At 33.9% G+C, this 15258-nt stretch overlaps 1 protein-coding gene and 1 pseudogene across 1 annotated transcript; one reads left to right on the forward strand and one right to left on the reverse strand.

The window, feature by feature from the left end:
* The first annotated feature begins 7334 nt into the window (after positions 1 to 7334).
* Positions 7335 to 10902, forward strand: LOC145075809 (vacuole membrane protein KMS1-like; annotated as a pseudogene).
* Positions 10903 to 12831: 1929 nt separating this feature from the next.
* Positions 12832 to 15042, reverse strand: LOC145074068 (putative aminotransferase ACS12). The gene is made up of 4 exons (XM_079020504.1): positions 14453 to 15042; positions 14207 to 14335; positions 13949 to 14109; positions 12832 to 13852 (listed from the first exon to the last, which is right to left on the reverse strand). The coding sequence occupies exons 1-4, from the start codon at positions 14924 to 14926 to the stop codon at positions 13003 to 13005; spliced, it is 1614 nt and encodes a 537-aa protein (XP_078876630.1). The 5' UTR covers positions 14927 to 15042; the 3' UTR covers positions 12832 to 13002.
* Between the last annotated feature and the right edge of the window lie 216 nt (positions 15043 to 15258).

The following is a 15258-nucleotide window of genomic DNA, read 5'->3' on the forward strand; positions in this document are numbered from 1 at the left end:
TTTTTTTTAAAATTTAGTCTCGCACGGTATCGGGGTCCCACGGGGGTTTTTGACATCCCTATGTATTGCGTCGGACTCACTCACTCGGAAATCGGAAACGGATGAGATAAGTGCGTCGCAAAAATTAGAATCAGTAGAAGAATGCAACATCGTTTCGTTTCATGAGTGGAATGATCATTTCTTCCGGGTGATTTATTTAAGGTTACTAGATTGGATGTTTTAATGGACTAAACTTTTGGACTTTTGAGAATATAGGGCCCTTTAGAAATAGAGGTCCTAAGTAGGGATGAGCAAAAGGACCAAACCGGCAAGAACCAGCCCGAACCGGACCCGACCCGGGAACTGGCTTCGACCAAAATCAAGAACCGAACCGGCCCGACGGTTCTACCGGTTCTTGTCGTGTCTTCAAATGTTGGAACCGGTCCTCGAAAAATAACATCATACGGTTCCGGTTTTTGCCGGTTCTACCGGTTCCCGGTTCCAAAAATCCACAAAAATAACGTCCCGGTCCCGACCCGACCAATCCATCGGGTTCCGGTTCCAGTTCCGGTGCCGGTTCCGGTTCCGGTACCGGTTCCAGCCGGTTCCCCGGTCCATATGCTCATCCCTAGTCCTAAGCCCTAACTTAGCAAACCTCAAGGTCGGTCCTGTCGGTGGGAGAGAATATGATGGTCGGAGTGATAGGAACAGCCATGACCCAGGACGGCAGAACAACAACAAAGTCTCAGAAAGAACCACAAAAATATAGGCACACCAATAGTTATCATATTAGCATTTAAAGATATTTATGCGAGAATTAATAATATTGACATTATCTTTTCCAAATTGACAACGTTTTGTTACTTAAAAGCAGTGTTGTAAAAATCGGTCTAGGCGTCCGATTAATCGGGGATTAATCGCTAGGCGGTCTACAACCGAATAGGATTAAGGCTAATCGGTCGGCTTAATCGGTTTTGGTCAAAGGGGGTCAAAGTCGGAGCTAGACGGTTCTAATCGGTCCTAGGCGGTCCTAATCGGTCCTAGACGGCCTAATCGGCCAAATTTTCAAATTTTCAAAATTTTAAATATTAAACCAAAATTTTCAAAATTTCAAAAGTTCATAGTATTTCAGTGTTCAACTAATATATAAAAAAAATTTAAAAATTAAAATTTAAAGTTTTTCTCCAAAATTTTCAAAATTTCTATGTTTTCAAATATACAAATACCCAAATTTATTTTTCTTAAGATATATTAAAATTTGAATAATTTTTCTTATTAATTGGATGATAAATCGTTGTGCTTGTTAAACTTATTATTAAACTTTTATGCTTATTTATTTATATTCTTACAATTAAAGTTAGATTTATAAATTTTTGAATAATTTTCTTAATAATTAATGGTCCCCGATTAATCCTCTGATTAATCACTACCTACCCGATTAATCCCTAGACCCCAGTCCACCGACTAGGTAACGTCTAACGTTTTCTGCAACCTTGCTTAAAAGTACTTGGATAAATTTCTTCTTGATTTTTTTTTCCGTAAGACAACCAAAACTTTGTATTCGTTGATTTCATACATTAGTAATATCTAGGATCTTTCGTGTTTATTTCCTTGAAAGCATTCTATTATTGAATGGAATAAGAAAAAACTTTTTGTATATAGAATCAAACATTGGAATATAATGAAAGGCAATTCTTATCGAATAATTAATTCGTTTCATGTTGAAACGAATAATACCTTTTCCGCTCGTATTCGAACAGGGGGCATCAAGGCGACATGACCCGCTACTAGGATGGAATAATTCAAATTTCATAGATCATAATTAAACAGATTAAGTAGATAAAAATTGTTTTCGTTTATTTTTACACGAAACAAATAAAATTTTATTTTATTTAACATGATTTTTATATCTAATAAAACCTATATACTTGGGAACAATGTTTTATTAATATTATTATAAAAGGATGTGTATTAAATAAAGAGTTTAGGTCATTTTTAGTCATTGAATTTTTTAGAATGTTTTATTTTTGTCATTATATTTTGTTTAAGATATCATTGGTCATTGAACTTGTTTATTATCAATGATCAATAATAACTTAAACAAAGTATCATGACTAAAATAAAAAACAAAAAAAAAAATCAATGACTAATGTTATATACATGTTATCCTCAGTTAAAATGACCAAAATTAACAAAATAAATAAGTTTAATGGCGAAGGATAGCTTTAACAAACTATAATGACCAAAATAAAATATTCAAAAAAATTTAATGATAAAGATAACCTAAACCCTTAAATAAAAAATAAATATATCTTAAAAATTAAATCATTATTTTAATAATTACCTCTTAATCATATTATTTTTGTATAAAACTTAAAAGGAACGAAATGATTACATATCTTAGCTAAATCTTCACTTTGACATGTAACTAAAGTCAATAAATAATAATACATATTTAGATTTTAGCCCCGTTATCAAACTTGTCCTTAGTGTCAGCTTTACCAGCTTCAATTTTTAGCTTTAAAAAGGTTTTAATTTTGCTTAAATTTGCAAGATTAGGTTTCTATAAGAAAATATATAAAATTAAATTTAAAAAAAAAAACAATAACCTTGTTTATAAATATAAGGGATAACATAATCATCCGTCATCTTAAACATTAAATTTTGTCACTTTGGAGCACATGCTCTCAAAATTATAAAATTAGAAATCTACTATAAGGCTGTCCGGAGTGAAAACAAGAAGACGAATGAGAGGCTGACGTGGAGCTCCCCAAGACACATGAACACCGCCCCTAGGATCGGTGGTTTGGTTGTGACGTAAGTGCAAGGACAAAAGAAGACAAGGGACGTAATTGGCTAGCTCGATTCTTGAACGTTAGGGGGCATTTTGACCATTTGAAAAGTATTAAAAAAATTCATTCAATTATCAATTCTCTCTCTCTCTCTCTCTCTCTCTCTCTCTATATATATATATATATATATATATATATATATATATATATATATATATATATATATATATATATATATATATATATATATATATATATATATATATAACACACATGTTACACATTTTATTCACATCAAAACACACACTTTCAAAAAAATGAATATTTTTTTCGACTCAATTTCGTCTTCATCCGATGATTCTGATGACGAGTTGGTTTTGCACACACTATTGTTTGCGGCACAAGACATGGTACGTGAGAGGGCCGAAATTTTAAACGTCGAGAAAAGCGTAGAAAATAAGGATTGAGGCGGTAAATAAACTTTTTGTACGTGATTATTTCGCACCAGATAGTTTATATTAGGGGAGAGCAAAAACCGCACTATAACTAAAATTAACCGCATTAACCGCAATCGATAAACCGCAACCGCAATAAAAACCGATTGTGAGGTTTTCTGTTTTTCAAAAACCACAAATTTGCGGTGCGGTGCGGTTATTGGTTTTCAAAAACCGCACCGCACCCCATATATTATATACAATTTTTTTATTAATTATTAATATATTAAATATTAAAAATAAGACAAATTTCATAGATGAAAGATGGATAAAATACTAAAAGACAAAAGTGTTGGTTTTTTGTTATGTTTAATTTTGAAAAATGGTGAAATTAGACAATTTTAAGATATTTGTTGTTAATTACTATTGATTTGACGTTTTTAAGATATTAGTTGTTTGTGATTTAAGTTAATTGTCTTATAGCTTATGGTTTTTTATTATTACAAGTAATATGTTTGAACTCTTAAAACTATTTGAGCTCTAAATTGTGGTTAAAACCACACATAACCCTTTATTTTAGGCAAAATCGTTTACATTTATAGCTTTAAATCCCTAGACAGAAATGAAGGAACAGGGCATGTCGACGGAGCTTCTGTGATAGTTGGGAAATCGCGACGAGGTGCAGAGGGAAGAAGCATCGGGACGACACTGATCCAGGGGGCGATCATGGCGGAAGAGGTCGATGTATGCGACAGACATCACCGGCGAGCTTCTCCGGTGGCATTGCTTCTCCATCTGCTGGCATTGCTTCTCCGATGGAAGGCTTCTCTCATCCCATGTAACCTTGGAAACGACGCCAATGTTCCTATTCTCCCACCCAATCTTCCTATACTGTTACCTTCAAATTCGTTTCTTTCTCTATTCATTCAAGAAAACTTCGATCTCTCCCACCACCAACATCTGCCAGTACAATCACCGTTTTCCCCACCACTCTATCCCATATTCTCTTTTTCCTTCCTGTTTCACCAAATCCTCAACCAACGAGACGACGTTGAAGATCTAACGCCCTCAAGTCAACATCTATGCTCTCTATCACTACAAGAAAAAGAGTCTTTTACGACGTGCAAACCATGACACTTATTGATTTATGTTACACAAAAGAGAGTGACATTAAAAAAGAGTCGTCTCTTCAAAAAATTTAAGGATTTAGGTCATGCATTATTGTGTGCCCTTAAATTAGTGTCTAAACAAAAAAAAAAAAAACCGAGGGCACATGTGTGTCATCTAAGGATGTCGCTTTATAAATTTTAATGGAACGCGCGTTCCATACTTTAATAGCAGGGGGAAATGAAATCCTAAAAAATTAAAAACCCTGCTTTTCTTCCATCTTTTAGGGTTTCCATGTAAACCCTAGACCTCATTTGCAGGTTTCGTTCTGTGATCAATTTGTTGTTGTTCGGGAAGGAATAACGAATTCATCCTCTCCATCAGCCGACAACCTTCACTCTCTGCTTCTCCTTTTCTCTGTAAACCCTAGACCTCATTATGCGGCTATAACTCTTCCTCCCTTTCGTATTTTTGGAGTTTGGCAGCGATATAGTGGTCAACGATGTCAACTATCCTCTTTTATCTACCATTTTCTCCCTCTGAGACATTAAATACACGCCATCCCAAAATTGGAAGAACTAGGTATTTTGTGTGCTGGATCTCACAGGAAACAGGTTTTCCTCGTCCCCACCCTCACCCATCCAAATTCCTTCTTCTTCAAATGATTATATGTTCTCACCTCTCAACTGTACCTGAATGGATATCTCTGTCTCTCTTGTATCTATTCTCCCAATATCTCTCGTGCTTTCCTATTTACAGCTAGAGTTTGAGAGCGAAAAGAAAAAAAGAAAAGATGTGCCTTTTCTCTGTAAACCCTAGACCTCATTATGCGGCTATAACTCTTCCTCCCTTTCGTATTTTTGGAGTTTGGCAGCGATATAGTGGTCAACGATGTCAACTATCCTCTTTTATCTACCATTTTCTCCCTCTGAGACATTAAATACACGCCATCCCAAAATTGGAAGAACTAGGGATTTTGTGTGCTGGATCTCACAGGAAACAGGTTTTCCTCGTCCCCACCCTCACCCATCCAAATTCCTTCTTCTTCAAATGATTATATGTTCTCACCTCTCAACTGTACCTGAATGGATATCTCTGTCTCTCTTGTATCTATTCTCCCAATATCTCTCGTGCTTTCCTATTTACAGCTAGAGTTTGAGAGCGAAAAGAAAAAAAGAAAAGATGTGCCTTTTCTCTGTAAACCCTAGACCTCATTATGCGGCTATAACTCTTCCTCCCTTTCGTATTTTTGGAGTTTGGCAGCGATATAGTGGTCAACGATGTCAACTATCCTCTTTTATCTACCATTTTCTCCCTCTGAGACATTAAATACACGCCATCCCAAAATTGGAAGAACTAGGGATTTTGTGTGCTGGATCTCACAGGAAACAGGTTTTCCTCGTCCCCACCCTCACCCATCCAAATTCCTTCTTCTTCAAATGATTATATGTTCTCACCTCTCAACTGTACCTGAATGGATATCTCTGTCTCTCTTGTATCTATTCTCCCAATATCTCTCGTGCTTTCCTATTTACAGCTAGAGTTTGAGAGCGAAAAGAAAAAAAGAAAAGATGTGCCTTTTCTTCCCCTTTTCTTCCTCTGGTTCGATCACAACCCTTCTTCTCCCTTCTTATGATTTCTTTTTTTTTCGATTTGCAGGTGAAGGTGTGAGGTGACGTTCGAAGGTTGTCAAGGGGTTGTGAGGAGATGATGGCTGGTGATTGTTCGGTAATGGAGAAATAAGGGTGTGTTTGTGTGACTGATTAACAAATTTCAGCAAACTCCAAGTGCAGAAGCCCTAAAACTTTAAGAAACTTTCAGATGGAAAAAGGGAGAAAAGAAAAGAACAATGTATAGAGAATAAGGAAAAAGAAACGGAGAAATAACTAAATCCATCTTCGATCCCAACCAGATGTATGTAAGATTTTCTACACTTTTTATTTTTTGTCCCAATGTTGGATGGATTTTCTGATTTAACATCTAACTCGAGACCAAGAAAAGCAAGCAACAGTGAGCACAAATCATATCCATAGAGAGACAGCGCACAATCAGTGAATGCTGCGAATCTCATATCTTCCTGGAGTCCTCTTCCCGTAACAACAACAAAGATCTGCTTTCGCGTTGTTACTGATCTTAGCCTGCTCCGTTTGAATAGTGAGTTTATCATATTTTCTAGGACTTGTATTCATCCCGATTGTCACTGATTTGAGATTTTATCGAGAATTTAAACTGATTCAAAAGATGTATTTTCGTTTTAGCATGTGAGTGCAGAAGAACTTCAATCGCACTCATAAATCTTGTTGTCTTCTCAGGCTTTCGAGATGCCGATCTCAGGTACCTCTTTTGATTTTTGAGATGTCGGGATTGTTTAAATCAAATCCTCTAACATTTGATGTTGTTGGCTGTAATCCATGGACATAACTAGGGTAGCTCAATCCGTCCAGATCCACAACTTTTTTGATCTGGTTGTCTAATAGATTAAACTATTATCCTTTTTCATTGGTTAATTGATTTGACTTTGTGACAAGTTGATTCTTGCTACCATTCTTGCTCTCTTCTTAACCTTATAAAATCAAGGGACATATTATATCCCTTTCTCCATGCCTTATTGGCTTATTTTATTTGATTCATATCTTTTGTCTGTTGCACTTTCGCAAGGGTTTTTTTTAGTCTTCTTTATTTACTCTATTTCCGTTGAGGTTTTGTACTGTTTCTTTTTTCAGACTAAGAAAGTTTTACCTACTTAATTTGGTAAATCGAAACAATATTGATTAAATGTCATTGAAGATGTGAAATGAGTTTGTTGGATAACTTGCTCTAGGTTACTCGAGTTTACATGAAGCTGATATGACAATGTAATAATATCAAACTAACACAATGGAACCATGGTTGTGTTTATTCCTATATCCCTCTCTTTCTCTTTATGTGTGTGTGTGTATAATTGATCTAATAAGATCACCTCACTCTTTTCTTATGAAAAAATTTATCATCTCTCTATAGTCTATGTCTATATACATAAGACATGACACAACACAATGGCATTGCTCTGTGTCTAGTGTGCATTGAGTGGACTGATGTCAATTGGATAAAATTGTAATCTTTTTTGTCTCGTGTAACAAACACAACCTTAATTATGGAAGTTCTCATTTTACCATTTGGATTTTTTTTCCAATTTTGGGTTTATATTTTTGTAATGGTGAGTGGATGCCTTGTTTCCTTGGCTAATCGGTTTTCTTGTTTGTAATTGTAGGACTGCGTGAGAAGCATAAACAAGAACTCGAGAATATGACATTAATAACACAACCTTTCAAAACATTGAAGCTTTTTATAGTGGCTGTTCTTTAGTATATAACAAGATCACCGGTATACCTTCTGACACATGTTGTCTGGCTTATGCTTTTTGTCACACTCACAGTTGCAGCTGGACTCTTGTTTCTGTTTGTGGATGGTCCACATGGAAAGGTACTTCTTATTGCCTATTACTTACATTAGGCCATTACAACTACATATTTATGCAGTTTTATTTGAAATAATGATGTATATGAGTTCTCTCAAATGAAAGCTTCTATTGATCATGAGATCATCCATAAAACTGAGTAAATACCATTTTTTGGTCTCTATTTATTGATCTTTATTAGTTGTTTTCCAAGAAAAGCATAAAATCAAACCAAAACCCAAAATCAGTTGTACATTGATCTTCAATGGGTATTCTGTTTGTTAACAAATTCATTGCCTATGATTCATCGTACTCAGAGTTCCTTCAAATTATCGATGAGGTTGTAAGTTCCTTGGTTTTCATGATTATATGTTATATATTAATATATAATGATGAATATGTGATACATGTGTTCTTGTAGCATGTTGAAGAGCTTCTTGAATATGCAAGGTTTGGACTGTGATGGGTAGCTCTTGGTGTTGCATCTTCCTTTGGTCTTGGTGAGCTCAATCAACTTTATCCCCATTATCATTTATTATTATAATAATAATAATTCAATAGCTAATTTAATAAAAAAAATACTTCTTCAGTGGCTAAATCAATAAAATGGTGAAAGTACAAGTGTTGTTCTGTATTTTTCCCTTTAGATAATTATATTCTTGCATTTTCATTTATAATGTTCTTTTTTGGAAACCAAAGTTTTTGAAGTTTTGTTAAGTTGTATTTGTAATTAATTGATCAGGGTCTGGGCTGCACACTTTTGTTCTATATCTGGGTCCCCACATTGCTTTCTTCACAATAAAAGCAATGCAGTGTGGTCGTGTGGATCTTAAAAGTGTTGTTTATGATACAATAAAGTTAAACAGAAGCCCTACATGGCTTCAAAAGGATTGTTCAGAGTTTGGGCCTCCATTTTTTTTTATCCTCTCAAGGTGTTCAGGTTCCACTTAGCAGCATTTTGCCTCAAGTACAAGTAGAAGCTATTCTTTGGGGCCTTGGAACTGCATTAGGAGAGCTACCTCCATATTTCATTTCTAGAGCAGGTTTCTTATACTTATACTTATTATTATTTTTTTTTCCTTTTCATATATTGCTATTCCCTTCTCAAATTGCTTTTTTTTCCTCATTAAGTGATACACTGATAAAGTGCTATCTAGATAAATGTTGTTTGTGAAAACATGACAGAAAATTATTTGAATATTGTTTTAAAAATGACAAAAAAATGTACAATTTTTTGCAACAAGTATCTCGGGTGATAAAATGGATGTGACAAAAGAACTAGATGCTTCCTCATCAGAGAATAATGGAGTTGCTTCAAACTTAAATCACATGAAGCGTTGGTTCCTTTCACATGCTCAATATTTAAAACACAGCTCCTTTACAAAATTTGAGTCATAGTTTTTTAATAATAGTGTTATTGTGTTGATTTAACAAAAGTGTTGGTGGGTTGATTGGTATTTTTATGCATATTTGATTAAATTAATTGATCAGGGTAAGTATCTCTATATATGCTGGAATCAGGGGAGGAATGGAATTCTTCATTCCATTGGAATGGAAAGAAAACATTTTGTTTTGTCTAATTCAACGGAATGGGGAAAACCCTACTCTTTTTTTCCTTATAATTCTATATGTATGAGTTATTAGCATGATCTGTTAAATTTTGATAAACATGGGCAGCATGTTAGGCGTGCAGCTGTTTGGCTTTGAGTATAGCTGGCCACAACAAGCCAAATCTTATCAAGGGCCTTCTTCCATAACTGTTGCCACTTATTTATGCAGATCATAGGCGAGGTTTGGAATATTAGTTTTAGACATAATTATATTATTTTATCTGTTAACACATGTTCATCACCTGGTATGCAGTATTTCAATTGATAAATATATTTATCAAGATTTTGAGTTGGCCATATTTATTTAACATTTGACTTTATATTTGCAGGTGCGTTTTATACGATATTGTGTGGAGGGCTCCCTTTTTTTGGTGTATGAGTTCATTGAAAATGGAAACTTGAGTCAACATTTACATGGAACAAGTGAATTTAAGTTCAATTGTATATAAATGAGATCATTTTTTTATAAGATTTACTCATTTTTGGAATAATCATTTGTATTTGACATATTAGTGAAATGAATTATCTTTGTTATTTATGGTATTTTATTTTGTATTATGAGATTTTTAATTTATTACTTAATTTGAAAATTAGTAAATCTATAAATAATATATTTTTTAAACATTTAAATTATGATACGCAAAAATGTGTGTCATCTTCATTTATGACATGACCCTTCTTGACAGGGGCTTTCTTGATACGCATTGTGTGTCATTAACACGCGCGTCGTAAGGTTACGACATGTAATTGCGTGTCGTAAATGCGCGTCGTCTCTCTTTATGACAGGGCCTTCCTTGACGCGCATTTGCGCGTCGTAAAAGGATGTTTTTCTAGTAGTGTATCAAATTAGGAGTTCAATTTAAAGGTGTGTGTTTCGTAAACTTTGGGTTCTAATTATACAATGCTCGGTTCCCATATTCAACAAAAACGTAAATCAGTCTCTAATTTGTGAAAATTCAATAGATTTTGAGATTACCATATAGGGTTTTAATCCCTTTTATTCCCCCATTCAATTTGTTTTTTCATTACAGTGCTTCTGAATGACATAAATATTTAAAATGGTGTCTTTTGTTAATTTCTTTCAAAAAAATTTGTTTTTTTTAATTAGGCATTGATTCGGTTGATGAATTTCATATGAAAAAACTACTGAGAAATGATATTGGGCATGTATGGTTGAACGATCTTGCTGATATTGTTGGTGTTTCGTATCTAAATTGTTTAAATCAAATATCTATACATCTGATGTTTATTACTTGTTTTTGTTAGTGGAGTTGGAAACCAAAGATGGGAGAACTCATTTTGTCCCAAGAGTCAAGAAGCCGAAGCAAAAGAAAGCAGAAACAGATGTTGATCTTACTGTATTGGCATTAGAAAGTCCACCAGATGGTTTTTTGTCACTTTCGAATGGACCATACGACTCATTAGTTGTTCTTCATGAGCCCCATGTGTCATTCTTGGATTCATATTTCAATTTTTGTTTTTTTTTCTGATTTAACACTTCATTTATGTGGACAGTGCAGGAGCTTGACAAGGTTGAATTCTGAAAAGGTATCAAGTATATTTATGTAGATGATTCAATGGATGATATTGGTGAGATTCCAATTCTATTGGAAGGGAATCACGTATTCCAATTCTATTGGAATCACAGAAGTTGATGCTTGAAGAACGGACCACAAAATTGAAACGTACCATATTATTCTTTTAGAATGTATTAGTCGTTGTTAGATTTTGATGTTTTCTTTCCCGTTTTGAAATTTTAGTTTTGTTCTTTAACAATAAATGTAATTCTTAACAATTGTTACCTGTATTCAAAAGAAATAATGTATTTTTTTGTTTTTATTCTTCAATTGATTGTTCAAGAATTTGTTATTCTACAAGAAATTCTTAAAGTCATGATCACGAAATAGGTTCAAGAATATTTTTATTATCTATGGTTCAAGAATATTTATATTTTTGAGTAAATAATTAAATAAATAAGCATATTATGTTAGAATGTCCGAATTAAAATAACTATAATTCGTAAAATAAGATTTTTAAAATTACTAGAATCTATGATCCCTTAAAATATGCAATTTTCCTTTATTAAATCTATATTAATTGACTAAAATACTCTTGTAATTAAATTAGATAACATTTTTAATTCAATAATATATATTAATCACTTTCTTAAAATAAGTAAAATTGATTGGTCTACAGTTATGCATACAATAACACAATAATTATTTTGAATAGAATAACCTAGGTATATATATATATATATATATATATATATATATATATATATATATATATATATATATATATATATATATAATATCATTTTTAGTTTTGTGAAACCTAGGGACAAGTTCTGTAATTTTCCTTTTTAGGGATTATTTCTAATTTTTTGTGAAAACGTGGACCATATCTATAATTTTATGAAACGTAAGAACCATTTCTATAAACCTCTTATTAGGAAGCAACCATTTATGTAATTTTTTGAAATATAGACTATTCTTGTAAAAATAATTATGCACGGGGACCTATTATGTAAACTATAGGGACCGTTTTTATTATTTGTTTTCAATGTAAGGACAATTTCTATAATTTTCTATTAAATAGTTTACCATTTTGTAAGTTAGAGGATTTTTGTAGAAAAAAAAAAAGACGACTGTTTGGCTAAATATAGCAACAAATATAGTTATCTACGAGTTATAAAATTTAGTCATTATCTGTTACTCTATTGTAGTCAAAGAGGAAAGTTTACAGTAGCAAAAGTCTTCAAAAAGTACTTCTGGAGGTGGACCTTTAGCAAAACATTAGTTTATCGGTAACAAGATGGGACATGAAGCATATAGAATGTTCTCGAGATACCTTCTTTGAAACAATCTGAGCAATCTCAATGTGTTTTGTAGCTCATATTAAAGATAAAATGCATTAACATTATCATAATACACAATAGTTACCTTAGAGAGCAGACAATGCAATTCATAAAGATTATGAAACAAACATGTTTCTTAAACGACAATTTAGCAATGTCCATAATAGTCCATCTCGTACGAAATCACGACTAAGAATTTTTACTATTTGGATAAAACTGAATTGTCCACTTTCTACATCTGAATATTCGATTTTTGGGATTGATATTGCTTAAAATTACGGATTTATTTTGGTTTATAAAATACAAATGAATGGTCCAAAAAACCAAATAACAGTTATTTATACCTGAGACAGACATAGAAACTCTATGCATCTCATTTTTCTTTTAATTGGTATCGGTGAGTATATTAAAATTACTATTTTACCCTTATTTTATATTTATAATTAACATTTATTATTATCATTATGATATACATGTCCTATTCATTATTCTTGATAACCCCCAAATGAATCTTACAATTTCTCATCTAAGATAATAAAAACTTTTTTCTTTAGCCACAAGAACAAAAAGTACAAAAAAAATTACTCAAAGGGACAAAAAGCATTACACAAAATGAAACCATATGGACAAAATCAAATATTAATCTTGTGCTACTATTCCCTACATTTAAAAAATCACTATCTTTCTCCTCAAATCAACTAACATTACACAAAAACGAAAAACCTAACAATCTTTTCCTTTAAACACTAACATCACAATTCCATTCAATCAATATTCAAGAAAACTATTTACAAGTTTCAACAACTCCACGAATCCTTTCCATAACTACACTAACATCTTCTTTCTCTAAAGTAGTAAAACAAAACCTAAACCACCCTGGTTCAATACAATGGCAACAAGAACCAGGGGTAGGGTTAATCTTACCTAAATTCAACATCTTTTCCCATAAATCCAATTCCCCTTTCTCATTATAAGGGCGAATTAGTCCACTCATATCAACCCAACAATACAACCCCCCACTACTTTTCACACAATCAATCCCTAATTCCTTCAAACCTCCAACAAACAACTCATACATACCCCTTAACCTTTCTAGATTCTTTTTTATATATTCTTTTATAAAATTCAAATCACAAAGCATAGAAGTTACTAACCGTTGTGTAGGAGCTGAAATTGGAGAGAATCTTGTCATCTTTTTGGAAACAGCTAATACGGTTTCGTTATATGAATATATAACTCCGACCCGAAACCCGGGTAGGGCTAAATCTTTGGATAATCCGTATACAATATGGACCCGATCTTTGTCAGGATCTTCTTGTGAGTCTAGAACTTCTGCCATGCTTATGAATTCATCTTCTCCAAAAGTTGAGGCTGCAAATAATTCGTCTGATATGATATGGATGTTCTTTTCACGGGCAAAATCGAGGAGATTGAAAAGGGTTTCACGGGTCATTAGGGTTCCAATTGGGTTTGATGGGTTTGATAAAAGGATTCCTCTGACTTTTTGACCTCGTTTTCTTGCTTGATTGAAAGCTTGATCGAGTGCAGGAATGGTTAAAGTGAAGTTATCTGAGCTTCTACAATGGACAGGTATTAGGTCTACTCCTGTTCTCCATTTCATGTCTCTGTCAAATCTGAGGTTTTGATTTTGAGTTATATGATATACGAGTTATGAACTTATAATAACAATATAGAGCTTGAAATTGTGTGATGAAATGAATCAAACTTACCCGGGGTAGTATGGAGCAGGTATAAGAAATGCATTTCCTTGGTCAGCTAAAGCAAAGCAAAGTATCTCAATAGCAGCAGTTGCACCAGAAGTTAACACAATTTGTGATGGATCAAATGACACTGTTTTTCCCACAACTTGTGACATGAATCCAGCCATGGCCTTAAAGAGGGAAGAAAATGGTAGCATGTGAGAAGGAAGATTGAGATTCTCTCGAATTTGGAAATGACAGAATCCATAAGAAGTAGAGATAGTTTACCACTTTTAACTCCATTATTCCATCAAATGATTGGTAGGTAGCAATGCCACTAACACTCAAACCTTCTGCTCCAAGTATAGAATCGTTCAATTTCTCAGTGATCCAATTTTCAATCAAATCAAGTGTCAGCTGCAATCGGAAAACGTACAATCAATTATGATTCAAAAGCTAAAAAGATAAATGATCGTAGCAGGATTAGCAGATATGATTGAAACACACTCAGATGCATAAATTATTAAATTATACCCGGTTTTCTGCCAATCCGAGCTGAATAACACCGTTGGGATTATTCACTCTGTCGTAAGGATCTTCAGAAGCTCTATCCAACCCAATGTAATAAGGAGAAGCGTTCGATTTCGCAATAGAATGAACCCTAGCAGACACATGAGGCCTAACAATTGAGCCACGAGACAACAGATTAGAGCGGGAAGCTGACCTAGACAGCTCCGGTGGATTAGACGACGAAGGAGTCGGCGACGGAGGGTTCGAGGTCTGCTCTTGCCGCGGGTTCGGCGGTGAACGGCGTCGTTTGAGGTAGAATTGGAGGAAGTAGAACATAGCACAAGGAATTACTGAACCTAAAATTAAGCCACCTCGACCTTGAACTATTCCTTGCAAGGGAACAATGAGTCGCATACCTGTTGAAGAAGATTGGGATTGTTCCTGCGATTCTTCCTCCAGGCCGGAGTTCTGGATTCTCCGGGGACCTGTTTGGGTCATCTGAGCCGCCGGAAACTTGCCGGCGGTGGGCGTTTTTTTGATTATCGTGTGGAGAAAGAGTATCGGAAATCTAGAAGCGTTTGTGTTGCTTGGCTGTGGAGTGATCCTTTTTGTTTATGTTACTTGGAATCTTTGAAATCTGGAGCGATCTACACACATCCGCCATCGTTATTATCATTTGCAGGTTTGTCCCTTTTAGAAAACAAAATTACATTTTTCCCTTTTCTAAGAACTTTCATTTCACTTTAGTCCCGTATTACATTACATTACATTACAATATTACCAATTACCAATCGATTTAGCATCCCATTTCATTAAATGCCTTAATTGCT

The sequence above is a fragment of the Lactuca serriola genome, chromosome 9 (genome assembly GCF_051521515.1).
Source record: "Lactuca serriola cultivar US96UC23 chromosome 9, Lser_US96UC23_V15, whole genome shotgun sequence".
Classification (NCBI taxonomy): Eukaryota; Viridiplantae; Streptophyta; class Magnoliopsida; order Asterales; family Asteraceae; genus Lactuca; species Lactuca serriola.

What these genes read in the sequence shown, in the direction of transcription:
- LOC145074068 (XM_079020504.1), bottom strand. Translation starts at nt 14,926, where the DNA reads ATGACCCAAACAGGTCCCCGGAGAATCCAGAACTCCGGCCTGGAGGAA. An exon ending in TCGGATTGGCAGAAAACCGG is followed by an intron (nt 14,336 to 14,452) that starts GTATAATTTAAT and finishes TTCCGATTGCAG; the next exon opens with CTGACACTTGATTTGATTGA. An exon ending in CCTGCTCCATACTACCCCGG is followed by an intron (nt 13,853 to 13,948) that starts GTAAGTTTGATT and finishes TCAAAACCTCAG; the next exon opens with ATTTGACAGAGACATGAAAT.